General features: G+C 38.4%; 1 protein-coding gene across 1 annotated transcript in view; it reads left to right on the plus strand.

The window, feature by feature from the left end:
* The first annotated feature begins 20,451 nt into the window (after positions 1–20,451).
* Positions 20,452–24,282, plus strand: part of CAND1 (cullin associated and neddylation dissociated 1) — a 67,681-nt gene continuing 63,850 nt past the window's right edge. The window contains exon 1 of the mRNA XM_017657608.3: positions 20,452–20,912. Within this exon, the coding sequence (XP_017513097.1) occupies positions 20,845–20,912 (68 nt within the window). The 5' untranslated portion in view covers positions 20,452–20,844. The remainder of the gene's footprint in view (positions 20,913–24,282) is intronic.

Below are 24,282 nucleotides of genomic sequence, written 5' to 3' on the forward strand. Positions count from 1 at the left end.
TTCTCCTACTGCTAACTTCTAGAGATGGGAAGTTTGTATAACGAATGGTATTCTTGAATCCATGCTTTACCAGGAAAAAGATTTTGTCATCTTTACTGTAATGAAGTACGTAAATAACATCCTAAAGTCATTTTTAATATATGCATTAGTTAAAAAGCCTTTTGTTTTTTAGATTAACCAAAATTTACTCAGAAAAAAAATCAACCAGAGTATCTTTTATTCTCTAATTGAGAGGACCTCTCACTAATACCCTATTTTTGAAGGAGATGGAGGCATAGGGAGGAAAAGTTAACAGGTAGTTCTACGTTTGAGATTAAAAGTTCTTCTCTTCTGGAGCCAAGGCTGGTAAAAGAAGCCTCTCACTATTATCCGTCATACATTCTGTGGGATCCAGGATTATTCAATGAATGACAGCAGTGCCCCTGGTTTCATTAGGAAGTCACTATTAATTATTTGCTATTGTCCATCTCTGACTGACAAATCAAAACAATACAATAATAATTACTAAAACCGGGACCGAGGGATATGGAACACTTTTGTTGTTAAAAAAAACAAAAACAAAAACCCTCCACTTGTGAAACAGTATGAAATTCCAAATCTAGCTCATAAATCCATCAAGACTGTGGTAAAGATATGCTAAATGACATATCTTTATGTTTAGGGTTTAGGTTCTTCCTGCTGTGTAACCAACGTTGGCATAGTCCCCAGAGCATGAGATTCAAAGGACATTAATTGTCCTGGTGCAATGTTTCAGAACTTCGGCAGCTTCTGATAAGGGCGCTAAGGATGGTGCCCACAGTCCACAGGATGAGGAAATCCAGGCTTTCTTGGACCTGATGCTATACTTGGGAAAGTGGGGAAGGGTGGAAATGATGTTTCACCCCCAGCCAGTGTTTTCGATTGCATGTCCCTAACATTTAAAGCTAATTGAGCACATGCCCCCAACATAGTAAATGTATTTACTTACAAATTGTGTACATTTATAACTATGCTAGTAAGGTTTGCACATGATAAAACTTATGCAAGTAGAATTTTTAGAAATGTGTAAACAAAAGTTCTCTTTTCCTGCTGCATCTCCCTGAGTTGTCTTGAGCAATCCCCGCACACACCCTCCCTCCTTCCACTGGTCTGGACTGGACAAGTGCAGGCTGGCCTGTCCTTTCTTTTGAATCCAATAATCATTTGCTTAGCAACTATCTTCATGTAGTTAATTGTTAGGAGCAAGATTAAGGAACACTTGAAAAAATTATCGTTTTTATTCAGGAACATTTCTAAAGAGTGTGACATTGACAAACTAAAATCAAAAAGAGATTCTGTGCAATGATGAAAAAGAATCTCCTTGGTATCTAAGCTATTTGTCATATTGTGAGGCATGCTGTTTAAAACAGAGTTAAAGACAGTTTGAGAGAAGCCAGTAAAATACATTTAGGGCTGTGCAAGATTTTAATACAAGTTGAGTTAAAAATAACCTACTGGATAAAAGTGAGACTAATGTGAAATTTGCTTTAAAAATCATTTTTGGTTAATTACATGTAATACTTCAAAAATGTATATACTTTGGGTTATATCTAATCATAACATTTTCATAGCACATTCATTGTATATTTTATAAAATATAAGCAAAATGGCATATTTTCATATAGTCATAAGATTACATTTATATTAATTAAATACTCATGTCAAATAGTAAGACAAAAATACTTTTAAATTTGTTCTATTTATTAACCAAGGAATATTCTTTTACTCCTAGCCCTGCCCCAGTTCCACCTTCTGCAGTCCTACCCATTCTTCAAAGTTCCCCTCTAATTCCATTCTTATCAAGTATTTTGAAATCAATCCCCTGCCATAGTCAGAACTAGTCATTTCCTCCCCATCCACATTTTGAACATCATGACACTTTTCATCATCAGCTTGAATAGTAATAAAGCTGTTTTGCCTGAGATCTCAGTTTACAAATGGAAGATTTAAGAGCTCAAATATATCTGATTTCAAAGTGCTTGCCTGTCTGCCATACCACACCTTATGAATCATAACTATTTGGGATTCCCCCAAGGACTGCCATGGGATCGCAGCATCTACCATAAGCACCTTGTACAAAATGGTGAATCACAAATGTTTGGTAATTTGAATATATAAATGCAAAAGAGGTACTGAATATACTCAAGTTATATATGTTAAGACATAATTTAATAAGTCATTTCATTGGCACAAAAATTCATATTGTACTTTAATGTATTTTTTTAAGGAAAAGAATATGGAAAGCAATATGGGAAGAAAACCAGTGAACTACAATAATGTACTACTGTAAAGAAATATATTGAAAAATGAGGATATAATTTAAGTGGAAAAATACTGAAAAGAAAACAAGTTCATTACTGGAGAGAATGGGCTTATTTTACAATCTGCATCTAAAATGTTTCTTTCTCTTTGACTTTTTCCAATTCACAGTAGATGGTTAATGATGCACATTAAAAATACAGAATAATTGTACAGAGGAAATTCACTGCCACATAAAAGTAATTGTATACCCTTCTAAAGAATTCTAGAATGTCAGAATAGGCTGTTGGAAATCCTGTTTGACTCAGGTTTCTATGGAGAAACGATGAAGTTTCCCTTGTCCAGACCCTTGGGAATCTTGGTGGAGGGGACTGTAAGATACTAATAGATGCCTAGGAAATCAGAAAATCCCTTCTGAGACAGGAGAAAGTTACCCTGTGGAAGATGAGTCTGGCCTTGGGATTTCAGCTTGGATAGAAAAGGGCCCTTTTGAGAATGGTTTCTGAATGCCTTCCAGGGCAGCTCTTGAGAACTTGTTCTAAATTTCCTGTAGAGAAGCTCCTAAAGTTGAAAGAGTAAGGCTACTCTTTGGAGATCCAAATAACTATTCATTATTTAAAGTCAATCCAAGCTTTTCTAGGAGAAGCAAGAAAAAAACAGGACAAACCTTAAAAGCCAGAAAGCTCAACAGGTTAGGAGAGCTCTAAAAAAAACCCTAAGTTTTGACAAAACCATGAATGACTCTGATATAGAAGAATGCTGCTTTAAAATATCACCTGGTATGTTTTCCTCTCTCAGCAATTTATCTTTACCCTCCTCAGTCCTTCTGCCAGGAAGAGTTGCCATGGCCGCTGGCACATTGTCTCTGGGGAAAGGGGACAAGTAGAGTTTTGCAAGAAAATGTCAGTGTTCACCTTGAGTCCCGAATTTGACTTATATAAATTCACAGGGAGACAGCAGCTTTGAAATACAGCTTTCAAAAGAGAATGTAGGATTTTCTCATCATCCAAGTTTTATTCCAGAACAAAGCTTGAAGGATTGCCCATAAATTGAATATACAGCAGAACTGGTGAGAATATGAGGTGGAAATGTTCTTGCCCAACTGTTAATGGCGTGGCCTGCCTCCTGCTGAGGGGAGGAACTGAGGGTGACTTTCTCTGTCCCCAAACTAGAGGTGCATTTCGGAGGAGAACACATCAGTAGAAACACTCAGGTGTGTTTAGGAGAATCCCAGGTCAGATGGCTGTTGCTGACTTCCTCAGGTACAGGCTGGAATCACTTCTAATGTCTCTCAGAGAAAACCACAATTACTGTAGCACTGCAGACTTCAGGCTAGAGGACTGGTAGAGTGGTAATAGCTCAGAAAGCAGCCTAGATTGGTGGGCCTGAGGGCAGTCTCTCAGGGTCCAGCACTATCCTGCTTATTACAACTAATTGAGAAGTCCTGGGTTCACAAGGAGATAGGGTGGGAGAGGAGAGAATGATACCAACACAGTTGGGGCAGGCTGTACACAATAGGGTCTGTGGAATAGGAATCAGAAGAAAGTCATGTTCTTCTTCAGTGTGTGCCAATACATGCTCTAAAACACTAGGCAGGGCCAACTATACCTCAGTCAACTAGCAAAGACACCCAGAAATGAGAAGACCAAGCTGCACAATAGTGGATGCAAAGAGGTTGGAGATCAGGACCCAGAGACCAAGTTGGTTAAGGAATCTCAGTTGACATCAACCATTGATTATAGAAGACCAGACACTCCTTCCTTAATGTGGCCATGAAATACCTGGATGTTTTCTGTATGGCCAGATACCATCTTGGGAAGCATGAGAGTACAGAGGGGAAGAGAGAATCCCTGAGGAAATAAACAATTATCCCGAAGAGACCTTTATAAAACTTGAAGACACTGAGATAACATCCCTTAGAAGGTGAATTGTTTTCTGTCTCTGTATCAGATTCCTAGGGCTGTTGTAACAAAGTACAACAAACTGGGTGGCTCAGAACAAATTTATTTTATTCTTATTCTCCAATTTTTCTGGAGGCCTAGAAATTAAGGTACCAGTAATACCATGTTTTCACTGAAGGCTCTCGGGGAGAATCTGTTCTATGCCCCTTCCTGAGCAACTAGTGTTGCCAATAATCCTAGGCATTTCTAGAGAAGGGTATGCAATTATTTCTGTGTGGCAGTGAACTTGTAGAACTGTCCTATATTTTTAATGTGCATCATTTTTGGGGACACACAATTCAACTCACAACAGTTCCCAATGAAACTGTGGGTTTAAGAGCTAGTTGAATTCATTTACATGATTATTTTTATTGTTACATTTTGTCCCTATGGAGTATAGTGTGTATTATACATTTTGACCCCTCTGGCTAGGAAAGACAAACCACAGCCTATACGTGAATTCCACCAAACCACCTGTTTTTTAAGGCTCATCAGCTTAAAATAGTTCTTACAGTTTTATATGGTTTTAAATGAACCTAAAGAATATTTATAACATGTGAAATGTATATAAAGTCCCAAAATAGATGTCGATAAATATAGCTCTATTGGAAGACGGCCACTACTTCCATGCCTCAGTGACAGAGTTGAGCAGATACAACAGAGCCTGAGGGCTCACAAAGCCTAAAATACTTATTCTCTGCCTCTGTTACAGAAAAAGTTTACCAAGCTTTGATCTATGGTGATGAAGGAGAAATATAAAGTGATGGATGTGAATGCATGAAGAATTCTCTAGCAAGTTCCTATTTAAAAGACTCTTGAAAAATGGTGAAAATAAATATGAAGGAAAGGTTCATAAACAATAATAAAAAGAAGAAGAAATAATTTGGAGAAGTAGCAAGGAATATGTGGAAATGATATCAGTGAGGCTAAAACCTAAGAAGATTCTGAGGCCTGTGAAAATTATTAATGGTAAGAAAAATTTTATTCATGAGTTGAGGAAACAAGAACTGTGTGTAAGTCTACCATGTGGGGTGAATGGTGCAATGCTACTGGATAGAAGAAATTAAGTTTAATTACTTAAATCTCTTTAATTCTACTAACTCCTTAAGTATGTTTCCATCTTTACTGTAAAGATTTATCATCACATGAAAAGAACAAAATAAATATTAAAAAGAAGACAAGGAGAACAAGAGAGTAAAATAGTCAAAAAATACCTTTCTGCTCTAGTTCATCTCCAGGCCTGGAAGAACAATAACTCATGATACCAAAAAGATATCATCATCTCAATCTATCAAAAAGCTATTGACTGTTACCAAGTGGCTATTGATAATCTTCAGGAATTGGTAGAGAACTGCAAAGATGCTTAAAATAGAGTTAGAAAAACAAAATTGCAAATTAAAAAAGAAAAGACACTAAAAACTAAGGGATTGAGAGCTTGCTGTGACTCCCAGTAAGACTCAAATGAATTGTTGAGTCTTTAAGAACCAAAAAATGAAATCTGTGATTTGGAAGAAAATAAGTTTACTAAAAAAGCACGCCAGATAAACCTCATATCATTTTTAGATAGGATTATAATATATGTGTTGATTTTAGAAAGTCTTTTGACAGATTCTCTCATAATATCTTTTGTAGATTTCAAAAGGATGTTTGCCAATTAAGGAGGTGTCATCAGTGTAGTTACGTGATCTGTAATTAGAGTACTTGATTAATGATATTCCCCAAAGTGCTGATTAGTGAATTAAGGCCAAGTTATGGAGAATTTTTAGGGCTATGTTATATTCTCTATTTTTCACAAGTGATTTGGTTAAGGATATTACTGACATGATGGCTAAATCTGTAGAAACTCAATAGCAGCAAGGGGTAGCTAGCAAGACTCACAGCACAATTAAGATAGAAAAAAACTTATACAAACTGAAGCAAAACTATACAGTTAGATCCCCAACAACAACAACAACAAAATGAAACAAAACATGAACAACAAAGCCAAAACCAAGCAAACAAAACAACATTGTGGTTCTCAATGCCAGTGACATAGTAGAATTACCTGGGGAGATATTTATCTCACTGGACTGGGGTGCATCCTGAGCCTCAATGTTTTTTAGGGGCATTCTGTTAGACTCTAAGTTCAACCAGGTCTGAGAATAACTTGTAATACACTAACTGTGAAGTAGAGGAGGGGGTGGTAAGTATGTGCAGGTATGAGAATGTTTCCAAGGTTCTGTGGACCATAAGATCAATTTAGCAACAAAGAGATGTAGTAATTGTAAAAGCTAAAATGACCTCAAGTTGTAAATATGGAACAGAGAACAAGGAAATGATAAAAGTAACACCCATTTGTTAGGCAATTACTCTTGTATTAGAGACAGTGAAAAAGGACTTTTAGTGCATTATATAATTTAATCCTCACATTAGCTGTATGAGGTAGATAATACATCCCCAATTTGTAGTGGCAAAAACAACTTTGATGAGGTTAAGAGACTTGCCTAAATCATGCAGCTAGGACCTAGTATAGCTAGGGTTTACTGAATTACTATATAATAATGAATTGAAGAGGGTTTGGAGAGACAAATTGTACTGGGAATTCATTAAGAAAAATCTAAGTGATATTTTAATGAAGAATTGGTGTTGAAGTGAGTATATATAATGAAGGAAATACATAATTCAAATATTTCCCCAAGATTTTCAGTGTAGGGAGATGGAATATTTGCAGAGCTTATGAAAAGAAATGTGGTGATAAAGAAGGGTGTTAATTTTTTGGAGAAAAATAATTTTAGTTTTTAATAATAGCAGGTCATATTTATCTAGTACCATGTGTCAAGCATTTTATATTCATCTCAGTTAAGCCTCACACAAGCCCAGATATTATTAGTGCTATTCTCATTTTAGAGAAGTTGGCCAAGACTACAGAATAAGTGGTAGAGCTAGGATTTGAACCCAGGTCTGAGTCAGAGCCTGCACTCTGAATCACCTGATTATAAATTGAGTTTAAGGTGACAGTGCAATATCTAAACAAAAGTGTGCCAAAATAGTTGGAAATAAGGGAGTAGAGCACAGGCTAAATTATTGGATTATATGTTTGAGTAATTAATAGTTTATGTCTATTAAGTAATTTAAATGGAGCTTTAGCATATAAACATTTTTGTGTATCATAAAATAGTATCTCTAGCTCTTAAAAATTCTTATCAAGACTGTAAATACATATATGGGGAATATATGTTCTCTTTTGTACAATTCCTGGTTCCTCCCTAGCAGTAAATATCTCTTGCTCTCCAGTGTTAACAATACTGAGTTATTTTTCTCATGTCTTAGATCAAATAGTCTCTTTTGGGAAAAATCCATGAAAGAAACTAAAGTTACTTTGACTCTTGTATCCTGAATAAGTTTGTATTTAGGTAACTTGGCTTCTATTCTTATCATTATTTTGGCATCTTTACTGAAGTGTAATTAACATTGGATAAACAGTACACATTTAAAGTGTACATCTTGATGAGATTTGATATGTGTATATACCTCTGAAATCATTACCACAGTTAAAATAACAAGCATTTCCATCAATTCCAAAACTGTCTTGGAGCACTTAATAATCTGTATCTCTCCATTTATCCCTAGGCAACCACTGATCTGCTTTGTGTCCTGACAGATTAGTTCACAATTTCTAAAATTATATATAAATAGACTCATAGATTCTGTACTCTTTTTTCTCCTCTTTCACTCAGAAAGATGATTTTGAGATTCATGCATGTTGGTGTGTGGTGTATCAATGTTTCACTTCTCTTTATCGCTAGGAAGTATTTCACTGTGTGGATATATCACAGTTTGTTTATCTGTTCACCTATTTGCAGACATGTGGGTAGTTTCCAGTTTGGCACGGCTACAAATAAGTTCTATGAACATTCATGTTCTTTGTCTTTGTATGAACATGCTTTAGTTTTTTTTGATGTAGATACTTAGGAATGGAATGGCCTGGTTATATGGTAGATGTTTAACTTTGGAGAAACTGTCAAACTGTTTTCCATCAGCAGTGTATGAGCATTCCAGTTGTTCCATACCCTCACCTACACAGTATGATCAGCTTTTTTTATTTTAACGATTCTAATGAATATGTAGTGGTGTCTCATTGAAGCTTTAATTTGTCTTTCCCTGACACCAATGATTTGAGCAGCTTTTCATGTGTTTGTCATTCTATAGCTTCTTTGGCGAAGAATCTGGTCAAATCTTGTCAAATTTTAGAAAGGAATTTCTTGTCTTGTTGAGTTGTAAGACTTCTGAAGACAAGTCTACTGGGTAAATGGAAGTTTTCAACCAGAATTCCCCACCTGGCCTTAATAGTGATATGCATGTAAGAGCCTATTTAAACATCAGTGGGATGTTTACCATGGCAGAGCCACTAGTGATCCACAGTAAGGGGTGGACAGTTATGACTATTCTCTCCTCCCCTCCATTCCTGGTATGTAATTGGTCAGGCGACCACCAGCCTCCGGGAGGAAGGGTGGGGAGTGGAAGTGCGTACCTCTGCTGGAGTGACGAGCTGGGGGAGCAGAGCCAAACATGGGGGAAGGCAGGGAAGAGCCCACTGCAGAGACTGAGCCGTGAGCAATAAAAAAACCTTTTCCCAACCTCTCAACCTTCTCTTCCTTCAGTCTCATCCGTTTCACAAGGAATTTGCCCCGGGCAGGGAACACCCTTCCTCCCAGAGCCACAAAGTCCTTTGTCAAACTTATGTTATGCAAACATGTTCTCCTATTTTAAGCCTTGATTGTACCGTTAAAAGTAATAATTTGCCCCATTGGTAAACATTTTCTTCTAAATCAATTCTAGTTTGTAACACACCATAAGTGTTAATAACTGTATCCATTATTACAATGCTCTCACACTTGTTAGGAATTGATGCAAAATTCTCATCTCATTCTCCATGGAAAACAAAGAGAATTATTAGAATTTTCTTACTTAGATCATTTAGAAAAGTTTGTATTTCCCAAAATGATTGTAACTCCAAGGGAAAACATGTTCCCAGCCCAGGGCAAGTTACCTTTTTTTTTTCCATCACATTTTTTTGTTTGTTTTTGTTTTTCATGTGATTTTTATCTTTTTTTTTTGTATCATTAATACACAATTACATGAGCAACATTGTGGTTACTAGATTCCCCCCATTATCAAGTCCCCATCACATACCCCATTACAGTCACTGTCCATCAGCATAGTAAGATGCTATAGAATAATTACTTGTCTTCTCTGTGCTATACTGCCTTCCCCGTGTGCTCCCACTATCTTATAGAGCTAATCATAATGCCCCTTATTGCCCTTATCCCTCCATTCACACCAACCACCCCCAGTCCCTTTCCCTTTGGCAACTGTTAATCCATTCTTGGGTCTGTGAGTCTGCTGCTATTTTGTTCCTTCCATTTTTTCTTTGTTCTTATACTCCACACAGATGAGTGAAATCATTTGGTACTTGTCTTTCTCAGCCTGGCTTATTTCACTCCATTTGTTCATTTTTTATTTTGTTTCCCTTGCCCGAGGACATGCACTCAGGAAAAAGTTGCTCATGTTTATATTCAAGAGATTTTTGCCTATGCTTTCTTCTAAGAGTTTTATCATTTCATGACTTGCATTCAGGTCTTTGATCCATTTTGAGTTTACTTTTGTGTATAGGGTTAGAAAATAATCAAGTTTCATTCTCTTGTATGTAGCTGTCCAATTTTGCCAACACCAGTTGTTGAAGAGGCTGTCATTTCCCCATTGTATATCCATGCTTCCTTTATCGGATATTAATTGACCATATATGCTTGGGTTTATATCTGGGCTCTCTAGTCTCTTCCACTAATCTATGGGTCTGTTCTACTGCCAGTACCAAATTGTCTTGATTATTGTGGCTTTGTAGTAGAGCTTGAAGTTGGGGAGTGTAATTCCCCCTGCTTTATTCTTCATTCTCAGGATTGCTTTGGGTATTCAGGGTCTTTTGTGGTTCTATATGAATTTTAGAACTATTTGCTCTAGTTCATTGAAGAATACTGTTGGTATTTTGATAGGGACTGCACTGAATCTGTAGATTGCATTAGGCAGGATGGCCATTTTGACAATATTAATTCTTCCTATCCATGAGCACAGGATGTGTCTTGTAGATTTCAGAGTATAGGTCTTTCACTTCCTTGGTTAGGTTTATTCCTAGGTATTTGATTCTTTTTGATGCAATTGTGAATGGAATTGTTTTCCTGATTTCTCTTTCTGATAGTTCATCATTAGTGTGTAGGAATGCAACAGATTTCTGTGTGTTAATTTTGTATCCCACAACTTCGCTGAATTCAGATATTAGATCTAGTAGTTTTGGAGTGTAGTCTTTAGGGTTTTTTATGTACAGTATCATGTCATCTGCAAACAGGGACAGTTTGACTTCTTCCTTGTCAATCTGGATGCCTTTTATTTCTTTGTGTTGTCTTATTGTGCGGCCAGGACCTCCAGAACTATGTTGAATAAAAGTGAGAAGAGTGGGCTTCCTAGTCTTTCTTGTTCCCGATCTTAAAGGAAAAGCTTTTAGCTTCTCACTGTTAAGTATAATGTTGGCTGTGGGTTTGTCATATATGGCCTTTATTATGTTGAGGTATTTGCCCTCTATACCCATTTTGTTGAAAGTTTTTATCATGAATAGATGTTAAATTTTTTCGAATGCTTTTTCAGCATCTATGATGATCATGTGGTATTTGTCCTTTTTGTTGATGTGGTGCATGATGTTGATGGATTTTCTAATGTTGTACCATCCTTGCATCCCTGGGAGGAATCCCACTTGATCATGGTAGATGATCTTGTTGATGTATTTTTGAATTTGGTTTGTTAATATTTTGTTGAGTATTTTTGCATCTACATTCATCAAGGATATTGGTCTGTAATTTTCTTTTTTTGTGTTTACCTGGTTTTGGTATTAATAGTGATGTTGGCCTCACAGAATGGGTTTGGGAGTATTCCCTCCTCTTTTACTTTTTGGAAAACTTTATGGAGGAAGGGTATTAAGTCTTCACTAAATGTTTGATAAAATACAGCAGTGAAACAATCTTATCCAGGGTTTTTGTTCTTAGGTAGTTTTTTTTATTACCAATTCAATTTCCTTACTGGTAATTGGTCTGTTCAGATTTTCTGTCTCTTCCTGGGTCAGTCTTGGAAGGTTGTATTTTTCTAGAAAGTTGTCCATTTCTTCTAGGTTATCCAGTTTGTTAGCATATAATTTTTCATTGTATTCCCTCATAATTCTTTGTATTTCTGTGTTGTCCATAGTGATTTTTCCTTTCTCATTTCTGATTGTGTTTATGTGTGTAGACTCTTTTTTGTCTTGCTAAGTCTGGCTATGGGTTTATCTATTTTGTTTATTTTCTCAATTATCAGCTCCTGCTTTCATTGATTCTTTCTATTTTTTTATTCTTCTCGATTTTAGCTTTTTCTGCTCTAATCTTTATTATGTCCCTCCTTCTGCTGACTTTGGGCCTCACTTGTTCTTCCTTTTCTAGTTTCATTAATTGTGAGTTTAGACTGTTCACTTGGGATTGTTCTTTTTTCCTGAGGTAAGCCTGTATTGCAATATACTTCTCTCTTAGCATGGCGTTTGCTGCATCCCACAGATTTTGCAGTGTTGAATTATTGTTCTCATTTGTCTCCATATATTGCTTGATCTCTGGTTTTATTTGGTCATTCATCCGTTGGTAATTTAGGAGAATGTTGTGAAGCCTCTATGTGTTTGTGGGTGCTTTTCATTTTCTTTCTAGTTTCATGCCTTTGTGATCTGAGAAGCTGGTTGGTACAATTTTGATCTTTTTGAACTTACTGAGGCCCTTTTTGTGGCCTAATATATGATCTATTTTTGAAAATGTTCCATGTGCACTTGAGAAGAATGTGTATCCTGTTGCTTTTGGATGGAGTGTTCTGTAGATGTCCGTTAGGTCCATCTGTTCTAATATGTTGTTCAGTGCCTCTGTCCCTTTACTTATTTTCTGTGTGGTTGATCTGTCCTTTGGAGTGAGTAATGTGTTGAAGTCTCCTCATATGAATGAATTGCATTCTATTTCCCCCCTTTAATTCTGTTAGTATTTGTTTCATTTGTGTAGGTGATCCTATGTTGCGTGTGTAGATATTTATAATTGTTATATCCTCTTGTTGGACTGACCCTTTTATCATTATGTAATGTCCTTCTTTGTCTCTTGTCACTTCTTTGTTTTGAAGTCTGTTGTGCCTGATACAAGTACTGCAACTCCTGCTTTTTTCTCCCTATTAGTTGCAAGAAATATCTTTTTCCATCCCTTTACTTTCAGTCTGTGTATGTCTTTGGGTGAGTCTCTTATAGGCAGCATATACACAGGTCTTGTTCTTTTTATCCATTCAGTGACTCTATGTGTTATGATTGGTGCATTCAGGCCATTTACATTTACTGTGATTATTGATAGGTACGTACTTATTGCCATTTCAGGCTTTAGATTCATGGTTACCAAAGGTTCAAGGGTAATTCCCTTACTACCTAACAGTCTAATTTGAGTCACTTTGTATGATATTACAAACACAACCTAAAGGTTTTTTTTTCCCTCCTTTTTCTTCCTCCTCCATTCTTTATATATTAGGTATCATATTCTGTATTCTTTGTCTATCCCTTGATTGACTTTGGGGGTAGTTGATTTGATTTTGCATCAGCTTAGTAATTAATTTTTCTACTTTGCTGTGGTTTTATTTTCCTGGGTGACAGCTATTTAGCCTTAGGAATACTTCCATCTACAGCAGTCCCTCCAAAATGCACTGTATAGATGGTTTGTGGGAGATAAATTCTCTCAGCTTTTGCTTAACTGAAAATTGTTTAATCCCTTCTTTAAATTTAAATGATAACCTTGCTGGTAGAGTATTCTTGGTTCAAGGACTTTCTTTTTCATTGCTTTAAGTATATCATGGCACTCCCTTCTGGCCTGTAAGGTTTCTGTTAAAAATCTAAAGATAGCCTAATGGGTTTTTCTTTGTATGTGATATTTTTTCTCTCTCTAGCTGCTTTTAAAAGTCTGTCTTTATCCTTGATCTTTGCCATTTTAATTACTATATGTCTTGGTGTTGTCTTCTTTGGGTCCCTTGTGTTGTGAGATTTGTGCACCTCCATGGCCTGACTATCCCCTTCCCCAGATTGGGGAAGTTTTCAGCAATTAACTCCTCAATGACACTTTCTATCCCTTTTTCTCTCTTCTTCTTCTTCTGGTACCCCTATAATGCAAATATTTTTCCATTTGGATTGGTCACACAGTTTTCTCAATATTCTTTCATTCTTATAGATCCTTTTTTCTCTATGTGCCTCAGCTTCTTTGTATTCCTCTTCTCTCATTTCTATTCCATGTCCTGTCTCTTCTACTACATCTAATCTGCTTTTAAATCCCTCCATTGTATGTTTCATTTTAGATATGGAATTTCTTAATGATTGAATCTCTGTCTTAAATTCATTCCTGAGCTCCTGAATACTTTTCTGTACATCCATGAGCATATTTATGATTTTTATTTTGAACACTCTTTTAGGAAGATTGGTGAGTACAGTTTCATATGGCCCTTTTCCTAGGGTTTGTGAGATTTTGGTCTGATCAGATTCCTTTGACATTTCATATTTCTATGTGATGCCCTCTAGTGCCTAGGAGCTCTAGTCTCTGGAGCTGTTCAGCTCCTGTAGTGGTGTCGAGGATCACAGGGGAGTGTCTCTGGTGCCTTAGGGGAGGAAAGAGCTGTTTCCTGATTCCCAGCTGCAGTGCCTGTCTCCAGTGTCAGAGCCAGTGGGCTGAGCCCACAGGTGTAAGCCTCTGTGCTTTGTGTCTCTACCTGTTGTAGGCATTGCCTCCCTCTGACTGGCCTGATGCCAGCGCAGTGACTGCTGGTTTTGGAGCCGGTGTTGGCAGGCCAGAAGGAAGGTGCAGCAGGCTGCGTATCAGTGGGGGTCCTTGGAGCTGAGTAGGCAGCCAGGGGGATGGAGCTTCTGAAGCTCCTGAAAGTTCCCAACCTTCTGGGCAGAGTGTGCCCAGACAACCTTGTTCACCTATCCCTTCTCCTGCGCAGCAAGCTCCGTGCAAACCCTGCCTCTTCAGCAGCCCTCTTGCTGCTAGAAAGCCTGTCAGACCCCCCATCTTTCCTTTGTCCCAGGGCGGCCAGATGTGGATCCCCAATCTCCACAAACAGCCAGAATCTCATTCTCTCAAGCCCTCCACCTGTCCCAGCTCCACAACCCCACCACCCTCCAGAGCACCATACATTGTAGGTTTGTGTTCTAACGCAGATCTCCAGGGCTGGGTGTTGAACAGTTCTAGGCTTCCATCCCCACCCCCCTTGCCCCATTTCTCTTCCTCCTGCAGGTGAGCTGGGGTGGGGGAAGGGCTTGGGTCCTACCAGATCAAGGCTTTGGTACATTACCCGGTTTTGTGAGGTCTGCTCTGTTCTCCAGGTGTATGCGGTCTAGTGCAGTCTTCTTTCCTGTTGCTGTTTTAGGGTTAGTTGTATTAGCTATATTTTCATATTGTATGTGGTTTTGGGAGGAGTTCTCTGTTTCACCTCTCACACCACCATCTTGAATCTGTCTCTTGCAAAGTACCTTTGAATCCAAAATCAGTCAAAGGGAGAAATAAAGTGGGAGAAACCTGTTTATTGCTTACCAGCAGTTGTCCACTTCTGCTCGCTTGGTGTCTCTCATGACCCAGTTGCAAGGAATCCCATCCAACCTCTCTGGTCCAGATATGACCTCACTCCCATTGTAATTACCTATTGATATGGAGATGGACTACTTCTCCCCACCCCTTGGAAATACCTATTGATAGGCCAGGTGAGAGATTCTGGAAATATTGCAATTTTACCCCAATGACATACAGTAAAAACACATCTTATATAATCATCAATATTTTTTTGAATGTGATATTCTTACCACTTCACCTGTGTGGGTAAAATTGCAATATTTCCAGGATCTCTTGCCTGGCCTTAGTTCATCTCCATATCAATAGGTGTTTCCAAGTGGTGGAGAGAAGTAGGCTATCTCTATAACAATAGGTATTTACAAGGGCAGGGCTTAGCTGGACCAGAGATGTTGAGTGGGGCCCCTTTTTCTGCAGACAGGTCGTGATAGACATGGGAGAGCAGAACTGAATGACTGTGTGTAAGAAATATATGGGTTTGTCCCACTTTATTTCTCCCTTTGAATGATTTCGGTTTCAAAGGTATTTTGCTCCTGGACTTCCCCCTGGAGTTACAACCTGTTAGCATAAGTAATAATAATGGACTGATCTCATTGTGTAAATGTCCATTGCTGAAAGAATCTCAGTGCCATTTCATTAAATTTATCGCCACTAAAATAAGTATTTTTTCCTGCCTCATTTTACTGTAATTTTTTATTGAATCCCTAATCCTTTGGAGTCATAATTTGTCTTTAATGACTTTCATATTCTTTTTCAAAGATCAACTCTTGCACCTCGTAGTAAAGAGAATACCTTTTTAAGCAATGGGATCATCAGCACAACATGTATATTTAAAGCAAAATGCAACATTTGCTGAATTCTAGCACTTTCTTCTGCATCCTTCTGCCAAAACTGATAAGCAGTTTTAGATTTATAAAGTTGTATATTTAAGTTTCTGAAAATCCTGGACAATGCTCTTATAAATTCATATCAGAAAATGTTATGATTTTAAAATGTCAGATGATGGTTTATTATAAAAGTCAAAAGTAAGAATGAATGGTAGATATTCCAAAGGAAGTATGTTTGTAACATAAACAATCTTCATAATTTTCTTTAATTTGCTGCATATGTATTTCTAACTCTAACAGAATAATCCCTTCAGAGAATAACAATTAAATTTGACTTAGATTGCAACTAAAAATTAACCAAGTGCTTTGAGCAGTTGTTTAGAAGAGGGTAGGTAGATCATAGGAAAAAGTGTAGCTGTTTGTTTCATAGGAAAAAGTGTAGCTGTTTGTTTCCAATCAGCTGGAATCTTCTTAAGATTATTCTTATTTAGCATTTACTTCCCTTTCCATCTCAGTTACGTTCCACTGCATTGACAAATGATATGTAACAGGAATCATTTTGTGTCTGTTTATTTATAAAGCTGTCTACACTGAAACCCAAATCAGAACTGCCCTTTCCCTCCCCTATTAACATATCAGCTTTGACATTCAACAGTGAATTGTATTTCAGAAATTCATAACTGGTTGACTAAATATAGCTCTATTTGCTTTATTTCCTTTAGCTCAATTTAGAGCAAGTGTATGAATTAAGCACAGTCCACATTTACTTGACAGAAAGCTGTTTTAAATGAATGTCAAATAAACTTATTTTTTACCAAGACTCTTCTTCTCCCCATCACCCATACAGCATAAAATTCAGTAAGGTGCTTCTGAGAGACACTTTGAAGAATTCCCAATGTTGACTCTCACAAAAGAGCTGGTATTTGAATGTCTGCTTGATGGCATCCACAGTGAGAAAAAAGTATGACAATAATAATTAAGTCAAGAAAATTTGTAAATACAGGAAATTTCTTTCCCCTTATCTCTTCTTTTGCCATTCATCTTAGTCCTGTGGGATCCAGAAGCAGAAGGAGGTGTCTGGGTGGACACGGGACTACACTAGTTCAGACTTCTAAGACTTCAAAGGCAAGTTATGAGGTCTGCTCAAAATGTCATTAAGAGTTATGGAAAATATTTGACAGAGTGTGTTTGAAAAACAAAACAACAAGGTGACACTTCACGCTGGTACCCCAACATTTTCATAGTATTCATAATTCAATATATGTTTTTTTGCCCTACCTTTACTGATGCTTATCTCTTAATACTTGATTCACCTCATACTTGCCAATGTAAACATTGTTAAGATAATTTGATGATCTATTCCTCATTTCAAATAGAGAATATAAATATAGATTTGATTCTTATGGTAAGCAGTTTTCTCAATTTTGCCTAAAATACAAAAAAATGAAATTTAAGATTTGGTTAACATGAATATTCCTCAAGATTAAGGGCCATGTCTTGCTCTTCTTTGTATTTCCAGTATCTACTATAGTGCCTGGAATAGTGTAGGTACTCAATGAATTTCTGTGAACTAAGCTGAACTATTGGTTGATGTTTGAAGAACCTCCCAACACTCTGAGGGACTTTATTTTTCTACCTTTCAAATTTCTTGTCTCAGTTTTCCATTACAAGAAAGAAAACTCTTAGAGGACAGCCTTATCTAGCCTTATTTCCTTTTGCATTTAAAGTTAATTCTGCACTTACAGATTCTTAAAGGAAAGCATTTTTGCACTGTTCAGTGATTTACAAATAAATCTCTCAGTGGTCAATATTATGAAATACAATTAAGTACTATTGAGTGCCTATTAGGAATTTGGCACAGGGTAATTACTTGAAAGAAGCAGAAGTGGGTTAAAGTTGGTATATGCTCTTAAGGAATTTACACTCTAGTTTGAAGATAGCATATAACACTATTACTAGTCCAAGATTCTAGAAAGGGAGACAGGGTAGGTGAAAAGTATTCCAAGTGGGAGAAGCAACCTAGTATAGAGGTTTGGAGTATGAGCTTTGAAGCAACACTGTCGGTTTTAATCCTAACTGCACCTTGTTGGTGACCTTTAGCAAGTTACTTAAACTCTTTGTGCTTCTCATTCTTAATATGTGGATTAAATGAGTCAGTTTTGTGTCTGACCTATAAGTAAGAGCTTACAAGGATGATGATGACGATGACATATTAAACTTCCATTTGGGTCTTTGAGGGACTCAGAAAAAGTTGATGTGAGATATTCCTATATTTGAATAGTGAGAGAAAGGCCAGAAAGAATGGGTTAGGGACAGAGGAAGAAGGCCTGTGAATGTCAGAACATCAGGATTTTAACTGGTAGTTAAGAGCTGCTGAACTTTTAAAATTGGTGAGTAGCACTATAAAACAATGCTGTGGGAAGCTTTAAACTGGCTATGTAGAATGGTTTGGATAGGGACAGTGAAAATGGAAAGAATATAAGAATAATAGCCAACTTTCATTAGATGCTTCCCATGACCTTTCTAAGTGTGCAAGAAATATTAATTTTAACTATTATTATGTTCCAGGTAATGTGCTGAACACTTTGTATGGGATTGTGTTACATGTACTGAATTGTGTCCTTCACCCAGATTCATGTTGAAGCCCTGAACTCCAATATGGCAGTATTTGGGAAAAGGGCCTTTAAGAGGTATTTAAGGTTACAGAAGGACACAATTAGGGTTAAATTAGGTTAACAGGGTGGGGCTCTAGTCCAATAGGACTTGTGTCTTTATGAGAGGAGAAAGAGATACTAGGGGTGCCCACACACAGAGAAAAGACTCTTGAAGATACAGTGGGAAGATGGCTGTCTGCAAGCCAAAGACGTTAGACTTCCAGGCTCCAGAAGTGTGAGAAAACGCATCACCTTGTTTAAGCCATGCAGTCCATGTATTTTGTTCCTGCAACCTAGCAGACAAAAACAATAGTTCGCTTGACTGGAAACAACCTGACGGAGTACTCTGATGATCACTGTGCTACCCATGAAGGAAGAAAGGCTTCAAGAGCTTAAATCGAGCTGCCTAAGACAGCTAATAACTGTCATTAAACAGGACTTATATTCAAACTGCCTGACTACAAATTAATTCATTTGGAAACTGATAAAGAATTTACACACAGAAAAGGAAGAAAACATGACTTGGTGTATGACTGGATTCAGGCTAAAAGAAAGGGTCATCACCAGATAACAGATTTTAAGCCTTGGGATCCACAGAAGATAAATGACCAGTTTGTTTGTGTGTGATGTATATGTACATAGTTTAAATATTGTGAAAGGAGGGTTCAGAGCAGGCGAATTAATTGTGGCTGAAGTGCTCAAGGAACCTAATCTTTGATGGGCGAAATGAGGGAAGAGAGAGGGTACTACTGGGGAGAAAACTGTATTAAAGTAAAATGATACATGGGGGTAAACAGAGTAATGAGGGGAAATTTAGATATGGATTATGAGGCCAGATCACGGTTACATCTGTTTTAACTGCTACTGCCTTATAAGAACGTCTGGCTTTTAGGAGACAGTAACATTTGGTGAATATATGAAAGAACAGGGAAATGTCAGATTTAATATTTGGAAGAAAGGTGCTAATTAAAGTTGTTTTTTAAACAGGAGCATTAAGAGTGAGAATGAATTTTCCTTGGCTCTTGACAGGTTGCCTTTTTCTTTTAGATGGGTCTATTAGCTAGCTCTAATTCCTGTTAGCAGGAAAATGTGGATACTAAAACAAATGACTTGATACTTAATCTCCGATTGCTGTATGTATTATGTCTCGGAACAATACAGAGCGGTAGGAATACTAAACCCACAAAAACTGACTAGAGAGAGGTTAGTCGTTTAGCTTTTCTGAATAGAGTAGGCCGCGAATACAATCAGTCGTTGGCCCATTAGTCTTACTAAGGTTCTTCCTTTAGGAAGCTGGCTCTTCAGTGCGCAGAGGGATCGTGCCCAGCAGAAGCTCAGCTGCCTTCAGAGCATGAGGTTACCATCGCTCTCAAGGATTATTAGTGTTAGGAAGTCGCTACTAGACCTCAGCGAACACACCAACTAATCCGCAATGAGCCTGCTCGAGCCGCAGCAGTTTGGCTCTGCAGACAGGCGGACCAGCGCTGAAACGCAGCTGCAAGAAAACCCGAAGCTCCGGCAGAAAACCAGGGTGCGCTGGTTACGTGTTTTATCCGCCGCAGCTGCGCACGGACTACAAATACGAGCTTCCACTCCTCTCTTGGAAACCAATGACGAAGCTCTCAGTCCTTTCGGCCAATCACATACTGACTCAGTATGAGACCGGCTGAATTCTGGGATTTGTGGTTTTCACGTGGCAACATTGATACCATCGTGGTTAAGGCAATGGAGGCCACGCGTCCGATACCAGATGAAAGCTAATAATTCTTCGGTTAGTCTCAGGCTAGCCCCCTGCTTAGCATTACTTCTGGGCCTTATCCTGCTTAAAAATTGCTAACTTTTTATTTTACTGTCATAAAGAAAAAAAAAGTTATTTTCAGATTAAGGCACGCTTATCCCACTAGCCCACTCCGTCCTTCAACCGTCGCTTTCAAGTCTCGCGATACTAACCCCTTTTGCTCGTTGTCATGCCTCCTGGAAGGCGGGTCATACCAAGACTGACACAAACCTCAGCCAACAGAATTGCTCTTTCGTTAGCGTCTCTACAGTGGGCGTGGGGAGTCCTCCGTGAACTCTGACCTCAGTTTTCTGTAGCGTCCCGCGTCTACCTCTTCTGACCTCCTGAGCGAAGGAGGCGGGTCTTGGCCTCTTTCCCTGGGGAGCAAGTGCGGAGGGAGTGGGAGCGAAACGGACCGAGTGCAAGTGTCTGGCTCCCGGGGGAGACTCTGCTGTGCTCCTCGCTGCCCATGAGCTCGTTCTCCAGCGAGCCACGCCGTCGTTAGGCCGCGCTGTAGCCTCCGCTTCCTCCGGGACAGGCCCACGCCTCGCTGGGCAAGGGGCAGCCAGTCCAGGCTCCTCCTTAGTCAACGTCGGCCTCGCTCTGCGACCCTGGAAGTGGGAGCCGCCGCGAACGAGAGGAGGAGCCCCAGGAGCAGCGGCGGCGGCAGCGAGCGGGATCGAAGCCGTCAACATGGCGAGCGCCTCGTACCACATTTCCAATTTGCTGGAAAAGATGACATCCAGTGACAAGGACTTCAGGTGAGGCCCAGATCCGACCCTAAACCCACCTCGGGGTCCGCCATCCGCGGCCCTGACCCTCACCCAGGCGTTGCCCCACCCCTTTGGCCTTAACTGGTTCGTCCGCTTTCCGGAGGTCTCCAGCCCATCCCTCGGCTGCCTGAACCCCGCAGGCCCCTTTCCCCTCCCGCCCTCCAACCTTCCCCCCATTTTTCCCCCCAGGCGGTTGTCACCTGCGGCCCTAAGCCCCCTCTGCGTCCCCAGACGCCCCCACTGCATTCCCTGCCTCCTCCAGAACGTGATGTTTTGCGTCCCAGGTAGCGTGAAGGGGCAAAATTGTTCATCATCATGGTAAGGGGAGTTGCTCTAGGCACGGAGACTGGGAGGCCGGGCCTACCCGCCCGAGGCACTAGGCCGCCCCGCTCGCTGCAGGAGCTGCAGCCACTCGGGGACCCAGCCGCCACCTCCTTCACCGCAGACGGGAGTGGGCCAAGGTGCATTCAGCTTCAGCAGTTTGCTTTTTTTTGAGCTCTAAGCGGATTGGGTTATAAACTTTTTCTTTGGATAATTTCTTTCGTCAAGGTGGGAAGAGGGTGAGGGCGAGCCAGGATGGAGGAAACTTGACTCTGGGTTTTCCCGCCAGCATCTCTTGTCATTTTCCCTTGTCAGGTAAAACCCAAGCAGGAACTTGGGGTTTCAGTCTCATGTCCTTTTATACAAAATTACTGCCAGAGAGGTGAATTGCTGAACCTTAAACTGAAAAGTAAACCGAGCAAATGAATCTTAACTGAAAGAAGCAATTTTCTAACAAGGGGGTGGTAAATACGAAGTCTCATTGTAGCAGTTGTGTTCTAGGAAACTTGTACTGTCTGTTCCAAACCTTGATAACAAGCATATTGAAGAATGGTTATTTTTCACGAATTATCTTGGTTTATTTCTGATTTTTTTTCACTACAGTAGTTAACATTCCTTCCTTCCCATCTCCTTATCTCACTGCAAAATAAGGTCTTGATCTATACAAAAGCTTTTTATTTCTTTGATACTTGTTTCGTTTTCTAAGGTTTAGTAGTTGTACTTTGTGTGCATTTAAAGGAAAAAACAAGTAGTCTTCAATTAAGATTATGGCTGAAGAGGTAACTTTTCATTTTTCTTCTTTTGTATGAACAGTAGCAGTACGTTATGAACATATATGAACAGTATATTAACTCCTGCAAAGATGGTCAAATCTTATCTATCGGGAATGAATTTTGCGATTTGTGAAAGGAGTTCCATAAAAAAATGTAGTAATTGTGTTCCTAGTTAAATTGATGTGTTGGCATATTGAAATGAAATGTAGTTTTGGTTCTGTGACTTAAAACCCAAAGATGATTTGAAAAGTTTGCTATTAGGGAGTTTTTAAGTGTTGCATTTGAAGCTCTTTTCCAGTTTGCTAAGGCTAAAGATTTTAGTGTTTTAGTGACTTTTGAAAGAGACATGAACTTGATAAGGATTATCTACCCATTTGAGCTGTAATACATCAAAACATTGCTTGCAGGATCATTCTTCCAAAAGTGTAACATGGATTATTTATGATAGTTGGTGAATATTATAGAAGATATTTTTAGAAATAGTGTCTTCAAATCTTTGGAACTAAAGCACTATGCATATTAAATTATAGGTATTTAAGAGATTAATAGTGAACATTTGAAATCAAGTATTCTAAAGATTTTTCTGTATATTTTCAGTACAGGCATTTGAATACATGTGTTCTATTTTAAAATGATGCCTTTTAGTTTCTCATTAGGTATTTACTTGCTATTTCGATATAAGTATCATAATTTGTTGCTACTTGTTTTAAATGTTCTAAAATACCTCATACTGGAAGGATCTTTAAGAAAAGATTACAGAATGTCTAACATGTGCATACCCACTCTATCTCATGCTAAGGGGAGAAGAAAACAATATGTCCAAAAGGAAGAAAAAATTTTATTCTCCATGGTGGTACTAGTCACAGTATATGAGTTCTAGTCATGTAGGATTTTTTTTGTTGTGAACTGTCTGTGAGATCTTGGTCAGGCTACTTAATTTGGGATTAAATTTCACTTTTGAGAGGTTTGTACAGAGGTTATTACAAAAGGTTCCTTTTAGACTCAGAATTTCAGGTCTGTGAATAACTACATAGTTCACCATGGAAAGAAGGTAAAGAAATGGGTACAGGCTTCAAGAATCCTTTTGTAGGACTTAAAATTATAGGCTCAGTATATCGAGGGAAAGAACCTCTCATGTCCTTTTTCTTCCATGTCTTAGTATTCTTGTATTTTTTGAAGGCATGTTACTAAGGTTTATTACCAGTAGGTCGGTGATTCTGTACATAACATGCGATGCTCTATTTATGAATACTAATACTGACTATTAATTGGGTTGAGGTAACTAATGAAAGTTCTGTCTTTATTTTCACATACCACACATGTGGAATTTCACATTCACCACCCATGGAATTCAAGTATCCCAAGGAATCAAGATAAAAAAAGATTTACCATTCTTTTTATCTTTTTGTGTCTTAATAGTTATTAATGCTTACTGTGGACTTTATACATTTCGTCCTGTTTATCCTCAGAGCTCTAGTAAAGTGAATACTAACAATCTCACAGCAGAGGGAACTGAGGTGTGGTGATATTAAGTACTTGACCAGTAGTGGAGCTGGGATTTCCAGATACCCACAAAGCATGAAGTCATTACCATATTAAGCTACTTCTCCATGGTTTTGATTAGGGGGCATTAAAATTAAGACGTCATATTTCATTCCCTCTAAGTTAGGCTTATGGAAAATTTTGTGCTAGAAGATGCTTTTAATAATTCCTTGAGGGGGACTACAAAAAGTTGAAGATCTAATGTTTGCCCTCAGTTACATGCTTGTTGAGAGGTTAAGTCAATGTTGTAAAAATATAATAACTGAGGTCAGTATGTAGTTGTCAGTTTTAAGTGGCAGAGAAGATGAAAGCAAGGAGATTCATGTTAACGAAGTGATAGGTAGGTCTTGAAGTTCCAGGTAGAGAAAAATGAGTGCAGTGTGAAGGCACACTATACAAAATGCCAGGGGGGGAAGGGAAGTAGATAATCTTGACTGGAGATGGGGGTGGATACACTGTTCAGGGAACTCCTTGAGGGTAGGGACCTCATCATACTAGACTGAATCCTCAACTCTGTTTATAGTGTCTTGAACATGTGGGTTGTTTTACTTGAACTGGACTGTAGTTTCAGAGTTAAGAAAAACGTACGTAAGGATTTGGAGAAGTTTCCAAAAGAAGCCATTGTAAAATTTACAAATCTATTTTTTAAAAATACTGAAATAATTTTAAAATAATTCACTGCATTGTGGGATATCCTAGCTTGATAATGTTTTATGTTACCA

This window comes from Manis javanica, chromosome 10 (genome assembly GCF_040802235.1).
Source record: "Manis javanica isolate MJ-LG chromosome 10, MJ_LKY, whole genome shotgun sequence".
NCBI classification, from domain to species: Eukaryota; Metazoa; Chordata; class Mammalia; order Pholidota; family Manidae; genus Manis; species Manis javanica.